The following is a 20,405-nucleotide window of genomic DNA, read 5'->3' on the forward strand; positions in this document are numbered from 1 at the left end:
ACTGAACTGCCAGCTTACACAACATCTGTTTCAATTTCTGCAACAGATATTATAAGTACAATCAGCAAAGATCTCCCCTTGTTTTTCTCCTTTAAAACAGGATCCATGTTATCTGGTTACAGGTCTTGGGACAGCTGTTCCATTAATATTATGTAAATCAACTGGATCAAACACTTTTATGCTCACCAGCTGATCCTTTCCCCACCCCCAGAATGTTATATTCATAAGTACGCCTTCCTCAAGAGTGATGGGTGGAAAAAGAACAGCACAACATGAGAAGCCTAGAGCTAGTATACAGACATGCTTCTGAAGATCAGATTCTTAATAAATTACTAGTCTGACAAAAAAGTAATGAACCACTGCCACACTGGTTAAAGGATTAGCTCCGTTTTATATTGGTACACATTACTGTCCTCTTGTATAAACCTGCTCAAGATCTGCTACAACAGTTACCACAACCTTAACTAACATCTCAGTCGAACCTCAAGGACAGCGTTTATCCAGAATGTAGAAACTGTTCATCTGAGGCGTTTTAAGTGGTTTAAGTTCCTTTGCTTCGCTGGTTGGGACTCGCGTGACGCAGAGGAACTCCGGAGTAAGATCTTCAGCAACAAGGCGCAAAACCAGTGGCGCCACCTTTCAAAGGACCGCAGGGAAACGCTCAAGAAATCTTGCCTTTCGAGTGAAACAGGTCACCCAACCCCAGCTTGATAATTCAATAACTGTATGGATCATTCTGAAACCATATGTGCTTAATAAAACACGGGGACCACTGAGCCCTTACCGAAGCAAGCAAACTGACAATCATTAACAACTCTTCTGATGAAGTTAAGAAGAGCCTTTGTCCTTGCGCAAAGTACATGTACTTTATGAATTAAGAAATGCTGTGTGTGTCAAAGCACGTGGCCCTGCAGTCTTCTGTTGCACTAAGTATTTATAGAGTGAATGGGAGATAGTTTCTGAAGGTTATTGTACCTTTAAGCTATTACTTTAAACTCCAACAACAAGCTCCCATTTGTTTAGTTATTTCACTAAAGTCGCTGAATACTATGAGCTAGGGGGCAGGATTACTGTGTCAATGCTATCATACAGAGAAGGGAAAGTTCCTGAAATATCTATATCAGTCTTACAAAACAAAGTTGAAGACAGGAGAGACTGTGGATTACCATCAAGTGCACAATTTTGATAAATCATACTGGAGAAGAGGCCTGTGTATGATTGGCAACACTATCCAGAGAACAAAAAGCATGTACTGTACAACTCTTAATTTATCATCTTGAGATTACCCCCAGCCTGAGATGTTCTGGTCTGATGCTATAAACGGTTTAAAAATATGAACATAGTGAATTCTATTTAGTCATGATAATGTAAATGTTTTGCAAAACTTAATGTCCAACATCAGTAAGAACATCTACACGGGGAGATTCCTAACTCTCCTTGTGTCTGGATTAAATTAACTTAAACACTGTTTATAGCTAAATCACAACTCAGAGAAGAGTGCCGATCTTCTCATTTGCCATTTCCAGCATTATTGATCTGCACTTTTGTTCTCCATCAACACGAACACTTTGCAGGACCCCTTGGTATTGAGCTGATAGATCATATAAAAGAGAATCCAATGTCCCTTCCAACAAGAGGATTTTAGCCACTTCTTTCAGCGATGGCAAGGACTTCCGACACCAATATAAAAATCTCTGTAGATCTATGAAACACTCAGCTCTGTAGGTTCTCACCTTTAACTGGAAAAAACCTGAAGGTTTTCAATCACTGTTTGAAGAGATTTTCTAACAAATACCTAGAAAGGCTTTAACACTGTGCAATTCAAGGGGCTGCGACAGACTGTTTGGTTGGTTTTCTATGCAAGCTTGGCTTTGGCTCAGGGGAAGTTCATTTGTAATTGCAGTTCAGTAACCGAGACACAGATTGGCTCTTTTCAATCGGCAAGGTGCAATGCATCAGCAAGCACCAACAATAGAGCTGTATGGGGCATTGTGGGGTTCCTAAATTAGGTAACAAATACAACACAAAAAGAGGCTATTAATGAGTGGGTTTTGAAGTCTGCATTTTAGTTGCACTTTTCTCCTTAGGTGGGAAGGGGGGGGTTGCAGTATAAAGAGCATACAAGTATATATAAATATCAGTGCATGCATTCCTGTTCCTCTCCTGCAATCCAGATACAGATACAATAGGGAAGAGATCTTGTGCTCCTTTACTCCACCTCTTAATTCTTATTAGCCTCACAGGGCTGTAACCACACTACAGTCCACAAACATGTGAAAACACCGATCTGTGTGATGGTATGAGACCTTTTCACGTTCTAACATGCTGTAACCGCTTTAACCCCTTTCGCCAACAAAAAGGTACAACATGAAGAACAAAGGCTATCACAGGAAAGGTGTGGATGCTTGCTCGAGGAGTTACTCTTTCATTAATTGAACGACTGGCAAGTACTTTGGAATTTGAATCATGCATCCCATTTTTGTTTGTAATTTAGTTGGACAATGTTGTGGAAATAATATTGTAATAATGCTTCCATAAATATTTACTAGGGTTAAAAATACTGTTTAAATCCACTGACTCCAGAGAGGAAATGAAACTCATGCAGCACTGTTTACCAATTTGTATTAAAAATTGAAGAGGAATCCAATTTGCATCGTGCTTGTGAGCCAGAGTCAGGTCACGAGCGGACTGACTGGGATTCCCACAATCCACACAGCCTGCTGAGCATTGCCAAAGGTAGGGTGGGATAAGACAGGCAGGAGTCTTCTGGCTCCCAGTTACACAGCAGTAGTGACCCTGGTGACCTTACAGGCTCCAACAGGCTTACAATGCTGTAGGTGAGAGAAGTACTTCTCCTGTATGTGTAGCGAGAAGGTAGAAGGGTTAGATGAGAACGTGTAAGTGGACTTATCCTTTTCCTGGTGTATGAGGCCTTTACATTTAATGCATTTAAGTCATGACAAAGCTGCAATTATTGCTCATTTACAAACCTTGGCTACTCTGCAACTCCCCATCACCTGCAGGACATCCACGAGGCAAAGCCATCTAATTACAATTTAGCTGCTTAAGATCTTCTTCCATGTAATAGCAGATAAGATTATCAATCATTTACGCAGATGCAGCAAGACTTTAATAGCATAAGCATGACAAAACTGTGACTGCAGTGCAGCAGTACAAGAGCTCTTTCAAAACTGTTTAAAAGCTTCACATAAACGTGCTAGAAATGATTAGATTGCAGAGTTCCATTAGCCTAAAGAGGAGTAAAACATTTTCTACATTTTCCCAAGGAAAGTGAGAGTATTTCTCGACACCTTCCTATTTTGCGAAATGAAAAACTCTAGAAAACTAAACACCCAGAGGAAATCCAGGTGAACAGTGGAAAAACATACGAACTCCACACAGATAGCACCTCAGGACCAGAATCAAAGTCACTGTTCACAATAAGTAGCACAATCATAAAAGAAAATGTATCCCTGCAAGGTTATATTTTACCTAATTGCACAGAGCAGTACTGTACAGTATATGCACTCCACTTCCATCAGTACAAAAGAGCCAAAATTGTAAACTATTACAGATAAAAGTATTGTCCCTGGAAACCCTGCATAGTTTAGTAATGAACTCCGGATCAATCAGAATTCATTCAAGAAATGTTTTTTTATAGTGTCCAATTCTCCTTTACCATAACAGGACTCGTTTTCTTTCTTGTGATTTTATACTGCAGTGCCAAAAGCACAATAACTGTCAGCAGGCCAACATTTGTTAATAATTTGAGAACTATTTGGAATTAGAATAAAAAAAACCTTTAGAAAAGGGGGTACTCAACAGTACACTACATTACGCATTACCTACTCAGATACAAGTACATGATCTTTTTGCAGCTCCTATGTGCGAATATGTTTTGCAAAACGCATTGCTGACACACAGAGTATATTTTTAGAAACAAGCACTTTCAGTCTATAAACTTCAAAACACTATCTGGGGCAAATCCCTCATTACGTCAATCTGCTGGTGTCGACGATGAATCACAGGAGAAAGCCTACATCCAGGAAATACATACTGCCTTAGCAGTAAATCACCAATCTGGCATTTGAAAACTCTCCATAAAAGCACATCTACACAGGAATGCATTTTACAACACAACAATGATCAACCCATTTTAAAATAAACCTTAAATTTCTCATTAAACATGCAGCACATCCGTCATGATGTACAAGTCTTTATGATTCTACAGTCATGAAGAATTCTCTTATGTAACATCAATCCAAGTCTTTATTTAGCAAATACAACATGATGGTTATGACCTTTTTCGTAATACAAAGGTTAGATAAATATTTCTACTAGATAACACAGAACATTGCTAAGCAGCAGCCATCCTATAAATTATGTACCATGCCACCTACTGAACATTAAAAGCCTTGTTGTCAGGATGCACTACAGTTATAAAATGTTAATACTTCAGTCCTTAACCTAGGCTTCTTAAAACTAAGATAGTGGATGAACGACTAGCTACACAAATCATCCTTTTAAAATATAGATAAAAGGTCAATGTTACCCATTGGGGATACAGATACTGCAATTATTTTTCTTCACTAATTCATTTTCTGTAAAGTGTGTTTTTAATTTATAGAAGGCAGCAGCGAGGAAGCTCTCTGACATTTTGACAGTCCAAAAACATGAAACTTCCAATATTACACTCTTCAAAAAAAGAACGATCCGTCTTGGAAGGGGTCATTTAGATTTGTTTCAGAATTATGCGGGCTGGGGTGCTTGTTGGCAAACTACTATGCCTTTTAGCCACTTCACAAAGCAATTAAGAGCTGGGATGCAGTGCATCTAAACACAGAAGACAGCTAACATGTTAGGAATGCTTATCAGGCTTAGCTATTTCATGATCCACTGCATCAATGTTTGCAAAAGTGCTTCATATCAACTGTACTAGGTGTAATCTACACTCCAGATACCAGGTATATGAGAAGTCTCCTTTGACAACAAGAGCTGAAAGTGCAAGCAATCTTTTTCCAAGCAAAAGCAAATGCCAGCTTGCCCGTTTCAAAACCATTATAAAGGCCTATTGTGAAAAATCACACAGAATAACAAAAAGCACGATGCAGAAATACAATTACATGGTATGTAAACATTCTTTAGTATTTACTTTGCAAGTGAAAATGCAGGAAACAAAAATCTTTTCAAGACGCAAACACTATACAGACCAACAAAATTCCAAGTCGCCTTCCTCCCATTCTGCAGCTCTGATTTTGCAACTCGCAACTTACAGACCGCGATAAGAACAGAGTATAAAAACCATGACATTTCAAAGTTAAGACTACAGGATGCAAGCTCACTGGTGCTGCATGCATTTCAAACCTTATTTTTCAGGCAAGCCAATCATCAAAACACGGTGCTTTCAAGTTTTCTTAATTAACAGAGCATCTGCTTTTTGATAAATACTTCATTTATGATAAACAGCACCCAGCTGTCAGTTAGGGCCAATACAACCCTCACTTGGAACTACAGTATAGGGCCTAAAACAATTTAAAAATGGAAAAAAAGTCACAATGGCACAAAACACTGATAAGTGAAAAACGTAACAGAAATTCAGAAGGCATCGTATGCAAGTGCATGGCACACGTGCTAACGAAATCCTGTACAGGAGGTGCAGTACCTTTGAAAGCCGGAAGTTTCTGCAGCTCTCTGTTGTTGCTAAGACTGAACCTGGACGAACTCTGACGTTTCTCTTTCTTCACTGCAGTCTGCGTGCCAGGCAGTTTCACCTTCATTAGCTGTGTCGTAGGAGGGGCATTGTTGCTATTTTTCTTATTTGAACTCTGTAACACAAAATTCACGAGAAGTGGTTAAGTCTCAAAGTCTCCAGGTTCCATATTTCATTGCTACAAAACAGGGATAATCATTCACTGTCGATGGTACCATGTATTTAACCAGAATATTATTCTTCTCTTCTGCCCGTTATGTGCAAAAAAAATTTAAATAATAAACCTAATCTTATACAATGGAAAAGCTCACAATTTAATTGTATAAACGCACAACTTGAACCTAATTTAACTTAAATGCACCATCCCACATTTGTCGAGACTCCACTACTGATGTACAGTAATTTGCTAATTTGGAATAAGAATACTCCAGCTGAGTTCTGAAACGAGAACATTTTTTAACCCAAATACAAGAAGCTTTTATTGTGGGAATGTGTTGCCTTGTATTTATTAGAGGCTAAACAATAAAAATATTTTATATTAATAGCCCCCACATACACAATGACATACCACCCTCCAGTCCCTAATGGTGTAGACAGAGCTTTCTAAATGTTGGCTTGAAACTTGTAAACAATGCTGGTGTCGAGAACTCTGTGTATACACGAGAATTTTGGACCCAGTGTGTTAAGTCTTCAGTGTTTCTTCCAAGAAACAAAAACAGCAGTACTAATAACTGAAGCAGTAATCAGCCAGGCTTAAATTCTATACATAAAGATCAGCTGCTGGTCAGATCAGTTAAGAACCCTCGTAATCGTACTGAAGGTTCGACAATGTTACACGATCGACAATGTTAGGTGTTCTAAAAATATACCTTTGAAAAGGGTCACCATTTTTATATTTTTCAGGATTTATTAAAAAATGCCACCAAATTGAGGGCCATGAGTCATATTCTGCAGACAGTTTGCTTGAGGCTAATTCCACAGACTAACAATGACTGTCAAACAAAAAGACAGTGAAGATTCAATTAGACTGGGAAGGCGGCAATGTAGTATATACATACTAGTTCAGTGCAGGACTTTTACCAAGTTATCCCATTTTTAAACACTTAGACTGAAAATAAATGTCTTCATACTTAAGGCTGTGAGTTCTCGAACTAGCCAGCATGGTGGTTGGGTTACTGTCATTTCAGATGAGCACTGAACCAGAAGGAAAGCTTCTCACTTACACAGCAGAGCTCCTTTGAATGCAACATTATTCAACACCCAACACATACAACACCCAGCATCTGCCAGAACATAAGGAAAATAACTTGTTTCCGACCATAACATCCAGCACAGTACAGGGGAGAACTTCAAGCTCTAGTACAGCTCTTACATTTTAATATCCCAGCACCTATCTTACAGCCAATTGTTAAATCATTTGATTTATTTTCTTTCAGACTGAATAATAATTCCTTACACTTACATAACACATTTTTGGACACTACACTCAAAGCGTTTTACAAGTAATGGGGACTCCCCTACAACACCACCAATATGTAGCCCCACTCTGATGATGATGGGGACCTGAAGTGTGCCAGTACGCTCACCACACATCAGCTATCAGCAGGGAGGAGAACACAGTAGAGCCAGTTAATAATAACAGGGATTATTAAGAGGCCATGACTGGTAAAGGTAAGAGACAATTTGGCCAGAACACCAGGATAACACACCTACTCTTTTTTTAGAAAGAACCCCGGGAGAGACAGGACCTCAGTTTTACATCTCACCAGATATATGGCACCTTTATTACAGTATAGTGTACAAGTTCTTCTGTTATGCAATAATCATACTTTCCACAATTGCATATTATTGTTAACAATTATTCTCTATCAGTTCCATTCCAAATTCATTTTGATCCAAACAATCCAAGTCTCAAACTTAAGAACCTTCACTGTAAAGTTACATAGCAAAACTGAATGCTGCAAACAGACATGTTACATTTTGGGAGTTAATAGAATTTTAAGATGGTTGCAAAATAAAGATGCAGAAATGTCAATAAACAAAAACTGCCACCTATTTAACAGCATTTCAACAGAACACAAGAAGATTGTTACTATGCACAAATATTAAAAGCCTTAGTAATACTTCCAGGAAGCTTTAATAATGTACAAAATAGAAGCGATTTCTTTGTTGCACCTAGTAAAATGAACATCACATTTTCCACCATTTCTAGAACAAGGATCTGTGCTGGAGTGTTTATACACACACAAAAACATGTTACTTTTGAGGTTAGCAGAAATATGACCAGTTTACCTATAGTTGTCTGGTGCCAAAGATAAGGAAGTTTGTACAAAAACAGGAGATACTGGTCTGTATCCGTTAAAAACAACCTTGCTTTGCTTTTTTACACTACGTACTCTGAAGAGCTGGATTTTCTTTTGTTGTCATTTTCACTACTACTCTGGAATTCAAAATACTGTCCATAAGCTCTACAAGAGGAACAGCTTCAATTAAGCTGAAAACCCTAAACTTTTTTACCACTTGTATCAAAAATAATAAGCTTTCCTACATAAATTAAGGAGAATAAATAATAAAAATTAAGCAGTCTAAAAGGGCATTTAATAATCATGTGGGTGTGTGTTAGTCTCTGGGGTTTTCATCTTATCAGGCTTAAGAGCTCAAGTGCAATTCCAAACACCAGTGGCTACATTTCGACAAGCATTAGTCAGAGAAGGTAGGCCACAAGGCAGGGGCACAGGAATGAAAACAAACCTGACACCTCCACTGAAACTAGCTCGCTAACCTCACGTACCCCTACCAAACGATGCAAAAAGATACTTCGTGTTTTTTTTGTGTGAAGGGTCCTCGGTACAAAAGTAAAAAGGCCTTTTTGCAAAGGCATTTTCATTTTAACCTAAAAGTGTCCAAAAGTCAGCAACAAGGCTCACTTTCCCTTTCCCAATGTACAGAAACTGCAGTTCGTCCATCTTGTTGCACTGACTTACCCATCAGATTCAGTACTCCGTTTGGCTTAGAAAAGGTATACGTTGCAAAATAAAACGACAACTTAAATCGCAGACACTGAAAATCATGCATCATGCAGAGTGAAGAAACTAAGATTTTTCCCAGAATTATAGGATATTGGCAAAATCTGGTAGGCTCTACATTTTGACATTCTAAATAATGCATTTGTTTTAGCAATCCACAAGAAGAGTATAGCCTTCCCTTCCTTTGGTGAAATCTGGATTCCGTTTTTGAAGTGGCCTAGAAATAAGTTTGGAACAGCTATGAACCAATTTATCCCCATGTCAAGGGGAAAAACAAATGGGACACAGATATTCCTTTGAAAACAGAGTGCATATTTGCAAAAAAACGATTATCTTCTTCAAAATCCTCCAACTGAATAATGCACACACATTTTGTAGTTATTTTTCATATTTGCTGGCTTCATTTAATTTTTTTATGATGAACCAATAATCATTTAGGGAGCTCACCTAGTGGCTTAAATCATGAAGGCGCTCACCTGAGAGCAGGTAAAGACCCAAGAACACGGGTTTGACCTGTGACCAGGATTTCTTAAGTAGAGGAACACAACTGGTCAATTTCCTACAAGACCTATAAAACTGCTAGACCGTGGTTACCTTTAAACCACCTATTTTTACACATTTGGAAGACCTATGCAGGCAATTTGCTCAACTGTGTAGTTTAAAAATCCAGAGAAAAATTAAAAAGAGCTCACCCTGCTGCTTTCAAGGAACACATTTGGCCATTCCTGACTTTATTCTAACCTCACATGTTCAATGTCTTTACAAACTGATGATTTAAGGGCAACATCTAAGAATTGTGTTATTTAAGCTATGCCCAGACAGACTGCTCCACTAGCGAATTTGATCTAGATACGTCTCACCACTTTGATCTATCTTATGTAAACAGATTTTCATGGATTTTAAAAATTGCAGGATTTCACACCCTAAACCAGATTCAGAGAGCACGGATCAACTGTTTTCATATACAGGGTATGTTCCAGGTGAACTACAACACAATAGCTTGGGACAACCAGAAATTCCTTCCTGGCTACAGTAACCACCGAAAGCTTCAAGGAAGCCAAGCTCTTAAGGCAGTGTAAATAAAGCCTGGATTTTGCCACAATAAACTGTTAATCTTCAAACTTTTTTGTTAATTCCTTTTTAATGTGATGGTACCTCAGAGTTCATGGTCACACTGATGTAGAATACTTCATGTTCTCTCACACTAAAAATTATCAAGGATGCATTTTAAGGACATACTTCTTTTTAAAAAAAACACTTAATCTTGAACTCATTTGTTGCAGTCCTGATTAGTACACCATATTTCCCACATATGGAAACAAGCAGCCCACAGCACACACTCCAGAGTACTTTTACTAATACTTGAACAGCTTGCTTATTACAGATTTAAATAAGTTGGTGCGCACGACTGTTTGCCAAATACTGACTGCCACAAATCACTGAATAGATAACCTGGATCAGCACAGGAAAAAAAAAAAATCTAAAACTTAATGCCTACTACATAAACCTATTTCTAAACTGCAGCCATTTCCATTGACTGAGAGACTGTGCCAGCTACCCACAGGGTAAGTGCTGTTGCATGCACATAAGAAACAGGGCAGTGCTTCTAGTATTTAAGTGACCCGAGCTGGCACAAAGTCTCCTCAGGTGAAATGTGTATTTCGTGTTTCACAGCCTTCTTTACCCCCCCAGAGACCAACACTGCCAATGCACACAAACACACAAATGTGACTTGAGGATCCAGACTTAAAACAGCATCTTTTAATTGAATTAAAGCAATGCATAAAACGGTAAATCAAATATCCGACACATGATGCATGCTTAAAGTGTAAGGATCCCGTGTTGATTGCACACCTGCCAGTCATCTTTTAAAAAAAAAATCAAAATAACACACAGCTTGCTCGTAGCAAACAAATTGACTCACAATCCCCCTGAAACAGGACTCCGCACTTACACAACACTTTATCCATGCAGGGCAATTCAGAGTGCAGCAATTAGCAAAACAAACGACAGACAGGCACAAGGATGAACACAATTTACGCACTGGCAGAGTGGAATACTGACAGGCTGCGGAGCTCACAAACATAACTTAATTGCCGAGGAAAAGTATATAAAACTCAGTAACTGCAGACCACATTATAATTAAGTTAATCTAGCCATTGTAGTGCAGCAAGCTACGTTTTTAGTACATTATGCAAAACAGCAACCTCATGTCAAGCTATTCTTACCTTTCACCAATCTGGGCCTGTCAAGAATTGGATAAATGTATCAAGAGTAAACAGAAAAGGACTGTGTAAATGCTCCCAGAACTAACGTGAAACCATTTTCAAACCCACCGAAATGGGAACGAGTATAGAGTTATAGCGAAATGTAAAACTCAGTTAGCAACTCAGTATCATATAAACAGCAACACACAAGTGACTTCACGGATACAATGGGCTAGTAGACTAAATATGATCTTATTAGTTCGCCTAAAGCCAATTCCCTACTACACAACTATTTAAGATCCTTTAACACTCACATCCTCATAAAAAGTATGTCTTTAATTTTTAAGAGCATAAATCTCTTAGTTTGTAAAACCCACCGAAATCTGTCGATGTCACTTCGAAGCACCGAATAAACCCGTCTTAAAAACAAACGATACCAGAACCAGAAGCCCAGTTCGTGACTGCTTACCTCGTGTTCGGAACTTTCCTGTCCATCTTTGACTCCAGCTTTGCCAGTTTTCCCAGACTTCGCAGGCTCCTTAAAAATTAAAGAGGGAAATTGCGTTGATGCACTCGTTCCTCCTGGCCTGCGTAATTTACACGAATGATTAACTTTGCATGTTGGCGTTTCCAGTGTCCCGATTTCTGTTTTCGATTCTCGGCGAAGTCTTTCCACTGCATCGCCATCAACGTGTTTTTCTTCGCGTCAAGATAATATTTTTAGCTAGCGCGACACGAAAAAGGCAAATCAAACCACGGATTAAAAAAAAACTTAAACGCCCACGTGCTTCAACTTCAAAAAACAAAATCAGAGCGTTTAAAATAAAAAGGAGTACTCCGTTTCAGCTGCGCCTCACTTCAAATGAGAAGAGCACAGGCATCTTTTTAACCGGAGGAGTAGTTAACTCGTACAACACTCGCCAGTAACTTTACTGAAAGCTGCAACACACGTTCCGCCAAAATCGGAAAACAATGAACTACACGACTCGAGTCACATTTCCGCACTACAGTTCTGACTTTTCTTGTCCAAACACACCACAGCTGGAAGTTTTCTTCCCAATCCCATCTTTAGTAAGGCAGAAGTAACAAATCGGTTACCAGAGCACTCTTGGACAAGTTAATCGACAGAGCACAGACTACAAGCGACATCCTTGCTAAAGGGCTAGGCCCCGAGCTTCACATACTTTGTACTACCTAAATATCACCCTGGGTCTCCACAACAAGGGCTCCCTATCACCCGAGGAACTCACAAAAGCACCGACTCACCTTCTCCTTTTTCGCTTTATTCGGCATTGCAGAAATATAACCTCCCTCTTCCCCCTGCCGACACTCTCCCGAGTCACTGCCTCTGGTACCTAAGCTCGCTCTCTCTCTCTCACATACACACTCACTGCAGGAGCTCGCCTCCGCTCCTTCGCTTTTGATTGGCTCCCGTCGGTCAGGTGACCCATACGTCTCTCTCTGCCCCCCCCCCTCCAGCTGGGCCGAGATCTCGGGCTCCATCCCGGTCCGTTCTGTCATCCCGGTCGGGCCACGAGAAGGGCTGGAAGGCGCACGCGAGCTGCAGATGCCCCCATTGAGTTCGGATCTTTCCACTGAGCGATCTCAAGGAATAAAACGGGGGGAATTTCAGAAACACGAAACAACAAAGTACCACTGATTCTGATGTCAGGACTGGTATGTATGCGGAAAAGAAACAGTTTTTGCAGTTACTGCTGACCTTTGCATTACAGTCTGTTAAAGTAAAATTGAATTCACTTGCGCAGGAAGGTTAGGACTTTATTATACCAACTTCAAAATCGCAACTATTATTCGTTCAGAAAGACATAATAAAATAAAATGTGTTAATGCATTTTTAAAGCATTCAAAGTTACATGCCTCGCACACACGAGTTCTTATAATTCTCAGACGGATAAGTGAATCGTATTATTCTTTCAGGTCTGCATTATTATTGCTCTGTTCTTCATCATTCTCTTTCCGTGTCCGACACAAGCCGATGTCGTGAAGGTTTCGGTGAGGTCCACCCGCGACAGATCGCCCATTTCACGAGCAGTCAAAGAACCGCGCAGGATGTGAATAGGAATACTGTACCACACCACACCTGCACCGAGCAAGCGGGTGTTTCTCAGTAATTCTGGGGCTAGACAGAGACTCGAGACTGCCGCCTACCGGCCAGGAGTGTGCGAACGAACTTTTCCTTCGCGCCCGCCCGCGGTAGCCAGCTCGCCGCGACCGGCTCCCGGGATCCATTCTGAGAAATTTCGGGTTCGCTTTGAATAAGAATCAGTCAGTCACGTCCCGACCATCGAGCTATCCAAGAGATAGAAGGTTATGAAAACTGCCCCCCCCAGCTGTAAGGATCATAGGAATTTCCCCTACAAGGACAAAGAGACATTGTACACATCTTGATTTTATTGAAGTGTTTTGATCCCCCCCAGTTTATGATTTCGTAGAAATAGCCAGACAGGGAGAATTTGTCATTTATTCTTACATGAGAGCTAAATGTGCCTCTCCCAAACTGCCTCACTGCTATCCCATTTCTGTGCCAGGTTATACAGTGAGTGTATTTCTTAAATGTTTTTTTCATAAATGCAATGTAAATGTTACATAATGAATGTTAAAATAATGTTGGTGTCTTTCTCACGCATGAGAAAATGATTTATTGTTACAGGAGCACGAACCTTCGCGCTACGGAATCTTGTAGTATCCCGTGACATTTTCATAATTTAATTTTAATTATGCTTAGGCTTTACAATCCATATGCTTTTTCATTTAATTTTGTCTCTGACCTTTTAAATAGCGTTTAACGTCATAGTTAATTAATCAAAACATACTTTAAAAAATCCCCTTTAAATCAAAACATTCCTGAAAGCTTATCTGCATTAATCCCTTTGTCCCACAAACCAGACTCGAACGGAGGAGTTGATGGGATAATGGAACACGCCTGCCACCTAGTGGACATGCCTTTCAAATAACCAACAATCCACTATGCAATACAAATTTAAAAACACGTAACAAAGTACACAACTTTATAATACCCTTTGAAAAGTGTCTCAAATGCGGATTGTGCCCACTGATGAACTGTCCTCTCTTTATAATTGTGTTTTTAATTTTAATTACGCATCTTGCTCTGAAATGCTATCCTTATCCCAATTTGAAAAAATATTCTGCCTATTTATTTTCGGTGAAATAATACTGTAAATAATCAAAATGAAAATATTTCTATACATATTCCTTTCAATCACATTGAGTTGCTACTGACATTCTACTGACCTGTGCAAAAGGATTTATGTTAATCAGTTAATTATTTATTAGAAGAAAATCATTGTTGATTTCTTTAAATTCTGTGCTCAGTTTCAACTCCGGATTTTTGATTGGAATCATTGGATTATTCCAGTTTAAAAAAACAAATTCATTATTGAGGAGCTAAAATAAAAAAAAATGTCTAAATCTTTGTGGTTATCAAAAATCTCAGTGGCCAGCAGCCATATCACTCTGCAACTCACAATGGGCAGCCCACTGAAGCTCAGCAGGTGTGAGCCTTGTCAGTACCTGGATAACAGACCTCCTGGGGAAAACTAAGGTTGCTGCTGGAAGAGGTGTTAGTGGGGCCAGCAGGGGGCGCTCACCCTGTGGTCTGTGTGCGTCCTAATGTCCCACAATGGGACACTATTCTGCAAAAAGGTGCCGTCCTCTCGATGAGATGTAAAACCGAGGTCCTGACTCTCTGTGGTCATTAAAAATCCCAGGGTGTTTCCTGAAAAGTAGTTACCCTGATGTCCTGGCCAGAAATTTCCCATTGGCCCTTACCAATCACAGACTCCTAATAATCCCTATCTGTGTACTGGCTTCATCACTCCCCACCGATAGCTGATGTGTGGGGAGCGTTCTGGTGCACTATGGCTGCCGTCGCATCATCCGGGTGGGGCTGCACATTGGTGGTGGTGGAGGGGAGTGTCCAGAAAAGCGCTATATAAGTGTAAGGAGTTATTATAATTATTATTAATTTTACCCACTTCGGGGCCACAGGGGTGTCAGAGACTCTCCCAGCAAGCAGCAGGCAAAAGACAGGGTTCACTCTGGATGGGATGCCAGTCCATCACAGGGCGCACGCAGAAACAAACACACACACTCTCACCAGGGCCAATATTCCCAGAAGCCAATTCCCCAATCAGTATGTCTTTGGACTGTGGGAGGAAACCCATGTGAACACGGGAAGAATATTCAGACTCCATGCAGACAGCACCTCCTGAATAGAACTCAGGGCCCTGCAAACTACCGTGCCACCCAGAACTGCCAGCCTCTAGCCCGATGTAGCCTGCTTGTCAGATCTCAGATGCTAAGCAATGCTGACCCTGAGCAGTGCTGGAATAACAGACATCTAAGAGAAACCAGGTTTCCTCTGTGAATGGTGTCAGTGGACCAGTAGGTGGCGCTCTTCACTCCGGCCTAGTTTTTCCAAAAATGCCCCAGTGTAGTGAACGGAGATACTGCTGTAAAGTGCAGTCCTAAGATGTTAAATCGAGGGCCTAATTACTTTTTCTTTGCTTTGCTGCAACTCAAAAGCATGTAAGCTTGTTTCTATTAAGGTCATGAGCTAAAACAAGGGCTGTTCTAAAAATCACTGTACTCTGGCAAAAATGTCTATTCTTGTGCAATAAACAAAAAACTGTATAGTGCACGTGTCCGGGTTAAACATGCACTTTTTACACTTTGCACTTTATTTTGATTATCTCTCAGTAGGGAAGAAGTAAAAAAAGACTTGAGTTTTATAACTGGGGCATTCTGTCAGTGGGCTTGTATTGCTTTTCTTTTTGGTGCAGAGAGTGAGTCTTCTGTTGGGGATTAAAGACAGGAATGTGATTCCATAACTTTGTATATTATTAATATAGTTTATAAGAGCAATCACATTAAAAAAGAACTACAGACTATTTTCTAAACCTGAGTCTAATCTTATAAATCCTTTTTGTGTGTTTACCCAAGTTTTCATATAATTTAAAACAGTACTTAAATCACTGATCTCTTTCTGCGCCCTGATTCTGTAAATTAAAAACAGTATAGAAAAGTAGTAAATCTCAACCTTGATGTCACAATGGGCATTACATGAAACTAAAATGACTGCACATGGTGGCACCAAATGTTGAATATTAGAAAAAGGCATGTGTTAAACATGAGGTTTTACTTTTAAACTAAATTTGAAGTCATTATCTAGCAAACAGGGTGGAACCAATCGTTTTCCCACGGACAGTAAAATGAAATCTTATTGAAATCCCTTGGAAAGTCACATGATGAAGGGTGCTTGTGACCAAAAGGGCTCCAGTGTTTTAATTTGACATTTAATTCAGAAGTTCTCACAAAGAGTCTATATTTTCAGAATTTCTACACAACAGTTCACGCAGTGTGTCAGACTAGGTCCCAATTTGCCTTCTTTCTTTTCTTCACAGGATTCCACAGTATTTATAAAGAAGATCCCCATAGCACAGAAACCCCTGGAATGCAACAAAAACACATCATCACACACCACTGCTCAAAAAACGTTTAAAAATTGAAATGATCGACACATAATGGTTAACTTGGAAATTGTTAAGACACTATCAGACTACTCCTTGTATTGAAAATAATGGAGAAGCCGAGAAAGATATTATGTAAATCAGCATAAATCATGTTGAAGCCCATGTCTAGCCAAGCACGTCCACTGGAAAAGCCTTGCACTCTGCCAAATCTCCCTGGAAATAATCCCACTGAGATTTTTTATGGGGATTCCATTTTGTAAAATAGAGAACCTTGCATGTCACAATGTAAGAGGGCCACTTCACCTCACTGGAAGTTTGGTTGCCTCGTTCTGGATGGCAGAATAAGGTACTGTGCATACCTGGAAATTTCATCTATTTTTGTGATGTAAATTGGAGGTTCTACATGTTATCGTGTACATTTTACTTTCATTGTAGTTTGAAATGCACTCATCAGTGCCAATTCTTTCTAACTCCGAAGTATAAAAGTAACATTGCAGTTCCCTTTTAAAAGCAAAACTGTGAGCCCCCCCCCTGTGCTGCTTGGGGTAATCTGATTGTTTTACAAATAATATATGTTACTAGCAAGCAAATGAGCAAATTGGGCTGAATGGATTATCATGGTTTATAACCTTTCTTATGTTCTTATGCATGTAGTAGCATTCAGATTATTCTTTTCAGGCCCTGAATGCATTTCATTTGTGCAAGGATTGTATTAGCATGGATTAAAGAGACTGTCATGATAAAACAGCCAGAAGAGCTGTGCCTACATGAAGCACAGCTCAAAGTCCGCACCTCCTATTGGCTCTTGCACGGGAAGCCTACAGACTCTGGTTCTTAGACCAGTAGGATAATAATAACACCTACTGTACAGGGGCTCAATACATTAATTTTAAAAGTTGGTGTGAGAATAACATTTAGAACATTTGGTTGAAAACAATTGTCTCTTGTACACCACACTCTTTCTTCATTCATGTCCAAACAGGACACAAACTGACCAAGCGTTTCTCATAGGCCGTTTACTTGTATGAGAAAAGGCAATGAAATTTATAATGGACGCTCATGAGTGCAGGGATGACCCCTCATCATGTCCATTCATTTTCTAACCTTCCAATTCAGAGTCCTGAGGAGAGCTGGGGCTTATCCCAGCAAGCAATGGGTGCCAGGCAGGATACACCCTGGCCAGGACACCAGTCCATCACAGGGCAGACTCACACCCACACTCACACCAGGGCTAATTTTCCCAGAAGCCAATTCACCTACCAGTATGTTTTTGGACCGTGAAAGGAAACTGGAGCACCCAGAGGAAACCCATGTGAACATGGGTGGGAAAATACAAACTCCATGAAGATGGCACCCCAGGTCTGGAACTGAATGCAGGGCCTTAGTGCTGTGAGCCAGCAAGGCTAACCTCTCCGCCCCCGTTCTGCCCCCGCATCATTTCCGACTAAGTATAAATCCAAGTAATCCCAAGTAATCCCCTTTCCTGTCGCTAATTGTTTTGCTTCTCTTCTAACACCTCCTCATCACTTACAACCGCTTCTTGCCTCAGGTCTCCCACTGGGGGTTGGAGCCTGACAGGCTTGTCTTATAGGCAGCCTGTTGTTCCCTCAGAAGTTCCCTCAGTTCCCTCACATTGCTCCCAAACGAAACCACTCCATGCTATGATTGGTCTAGTCTCCTACCAGCGCTGCTGACATTTGCATTTCTCAGTTATTTATTAAGAACAAAAATGAATCCAGTGACACTGTAAAGAAATACCCAAAGGCTTTATTCAGGTGTGTGCCGTGTTTAATAAGAAGAGCATATACATATTTTTCTAAATAACCAACGTAATTAATAATTAATAATGAAGAATTTGTATATTATCAAATAAGTACATATGAATTCAATGATAAAGTTAATAATAGTTGTTGGATTCCATGAAAACACTTCAAATAGCTTTTGGAAATTGAGATGATTTAAAATAAGATGGGAATTAATTGTTTTTGGAAGATGAATACTAGGTCAAAACTACTGGGACATACTTATCTATGTGATGCAACAATTATTTCCAAAGATCTGGCCAGCAAGATTTAAAACAAAAATATTGTTTTCCAAACATACAACCATGCACTGTGGTTACGGACTGGAAAAACAGACACTGGGCACCGTGGTAAGAGGAGAACTGAAGTGTAAGAAAAAACACAGATTATAATCAGTGCAGCAGCACGGAAACTCCAAGTTACCATGGTAGTCAATTACAAAACAAACTGACAGGTGATTCAGGTGTTCGTGTTTATTTCAAATACCAAATGCAGTATATCTCCTTTTAATTCTGCTGAAGAAACTTGGGGATTGTGGGTTCAGGGTTCAAGGAAGGACAGTAATAAGGACTCCTTAATACTGAGGACAGGACACATGGGTTCATTATATGAAAGCAATCATGTTAAAGCATAAATATGGCCCATTTCCTGTTACTTTATAGTAAGCTGCATTCATGCCTGTAAATCCCTGAGACCAGAATACAGAAGAGCAAAACATTTAACCAGAAACAAGATTAGAAGGCAGACTAAATACGGATTATCTTTCCTGATTTTATACTTCATATAATTTGTCAAAAAGAGATATTTTCTGTGGTAATTCCGGATAAAAAAAACAGATCAAATGTTTATGCCGGTTGTTTGTTTTTGCACTTCCTTCTGTTATGGAGGAGATTTTAGACCTAGAGATTAAAGCTTCATTTTAATGCTTCCTCTTCCTGTTTTAGTCTAATTTATGTTCTCGGTAGCCCAAAAATCAGAGTTTGGGATTATTTTTTTTTTCTCGCTGCGGGAGCTACTCTGACACTCTGGGGGGCGTAAAGACCCGTGTTACCACCACCCGTGAATTTCTGGAAATGGACGTTGGTAAACCTCACATTGAGTTGATTAATAGTTGATTAATAGGAGTTTTATCGCCTCTAGACAACACCACTTTTCTGAACATAACCAGGAATTTCATTTTAGAGGGTTAATTTTTCTGTAAAAAAGATTCCCGTGACGCGGCCGGATCGAGAGCTGCCAGTTGGTGTGGCCAGTCTGGGAAGGACGCCCCCAGGCGCCTCCCGGAGGCGGTGTAGCAGTAACGACCCATTGGGAAGAGACCCCGGGGCAGACCCAGGACACGTCGGAGGGATTGTATCTTTATATCTCTTGTCTGGCCTGGGAGCGCCTTGGATTCCCCCAGGAGAGGCTGGAGACTGTTGCAGGGGGAAAGGGAAGTCTTCTGCCCTGCACCGCCTGCTACCGCAGTGACCCTCATCAGGAATAAGCGGCTAGAAAATGCGATGAGAAGAGGAGGGAAATCGCTTCCCTTCATCCCTTCTGTTCTGTCGGTCCAGTGCAATTCTGAATGTTGTCCACTAGGTGGCGGCGTGGAGATTACTGTCACAGACCGTGTGCTGGCGCTGCTCGTGGAGTGCCGTGGGGGCTCTCCTAGTCTTTCAGCGACTGGTCTTTCTCTGGGGACACTGACTGAATTGAGCTCCACACAATAGGAAACCAAGCTTTCCTGCTACTTACAGACATCTTTCAGCTTCCAGCTTTACATCTTTTCAATTCCCCCGCGACACTCAGACTCTCGGGCTTGGCTAGATGCCCCTGGGAGCGCGAGTGCCAGGAGAAAACCGCAATAAATGACTCCATTAACTTCTCATTCTGGAGTGGTTTGTTCCAGATTTACACTTTCTTCCCAAGGTTAAAAAGGCACCGTGTTGTATTTTAGCGGTGCTGTAATTTACAATAGACAGAATTTAATTTTTGTAACGGCGTTCTGGTTTTGTTTTGTGAAACCCAGTCACCTGGGAATCACCGTTTTCCGGATTAAATTCAATACATAGTTCATGTGTAGTGTATTTGCCTTCTTACACTTATTATTTTTAACTGTTACAGCCAAATCCAGCAAAAAAAAAAAAACTTTTACTCTATCGTTT

The 20,405-nt window shown here is 40.2% G+C and overlaps 1 protein-coding gene and 1 long non-coding RNA gene across 4 annotated transcripts in view; one reads left to right on the plus strand and one right to left on the minus strand.

The window, feature by feature from the left end:
* ppp2r5ca (protein phosphatase 2, regulatory subunit B', gamma a) overlaps positions 1-12,567 on the minus strand; it is a 43,501-nt gene extending 30,934 nt beyond the window's left edge. For 2 of the 3 annotated variants that reach the window (XM_015350299.2, XM_006632240.3), the window contains exons 1-3: positions 12,210-12,567; positions 11,413-11,481; positions 5,663-5,825 (exon numbers count right to left, since the gene is read on the minus strand). In XM_015350299.2, the coding sequence (XP_015205785.2) occupies positions 5,663-5,825; positions 11,413-11,481; positions 12,210-12,464 (487 nt within the window). In that variant the 5' untranslated portion in view covers positions 12,465-12,567. Of the gene's footprint in view, positions 1-5,662; positions 5,826-10,964; positions 10,982-11,412; positions 11,482-12,209 lie in introns of those variants that run through there. The other variant, XM_069193209.1, reaches the window with a different exon arrangement.
* Positions 12,533-20,121, plus strand: LOC138241022 (uncharacterized). The gene is made up of 2 exons (XR_011190220.1): positions 12,533-12,620; positions 16,388-20,121. It is a non-coding gene; the product is annotated as an uncharacterized lncRNA (long non-coding RNA).
* Positions 20,122-20,405: the final 284 nt, after the last annotated feature.

This window comes from Lepisosteus oculatus, chromosome 8 (assembly GCF_040954835.1).
Source record: "Lepisosteus oculatus isolate fLepOcu1 chromosome 8, fLepOcu1.hap2, whole genome shotgun sequence".
Lineage (NCBI taxonomy): Eukaryota > Metazoa > Chordata > Actinopteri > Semionotiformes > Lepisosteidae > Lepisosteus > Lepisosteus oculatus.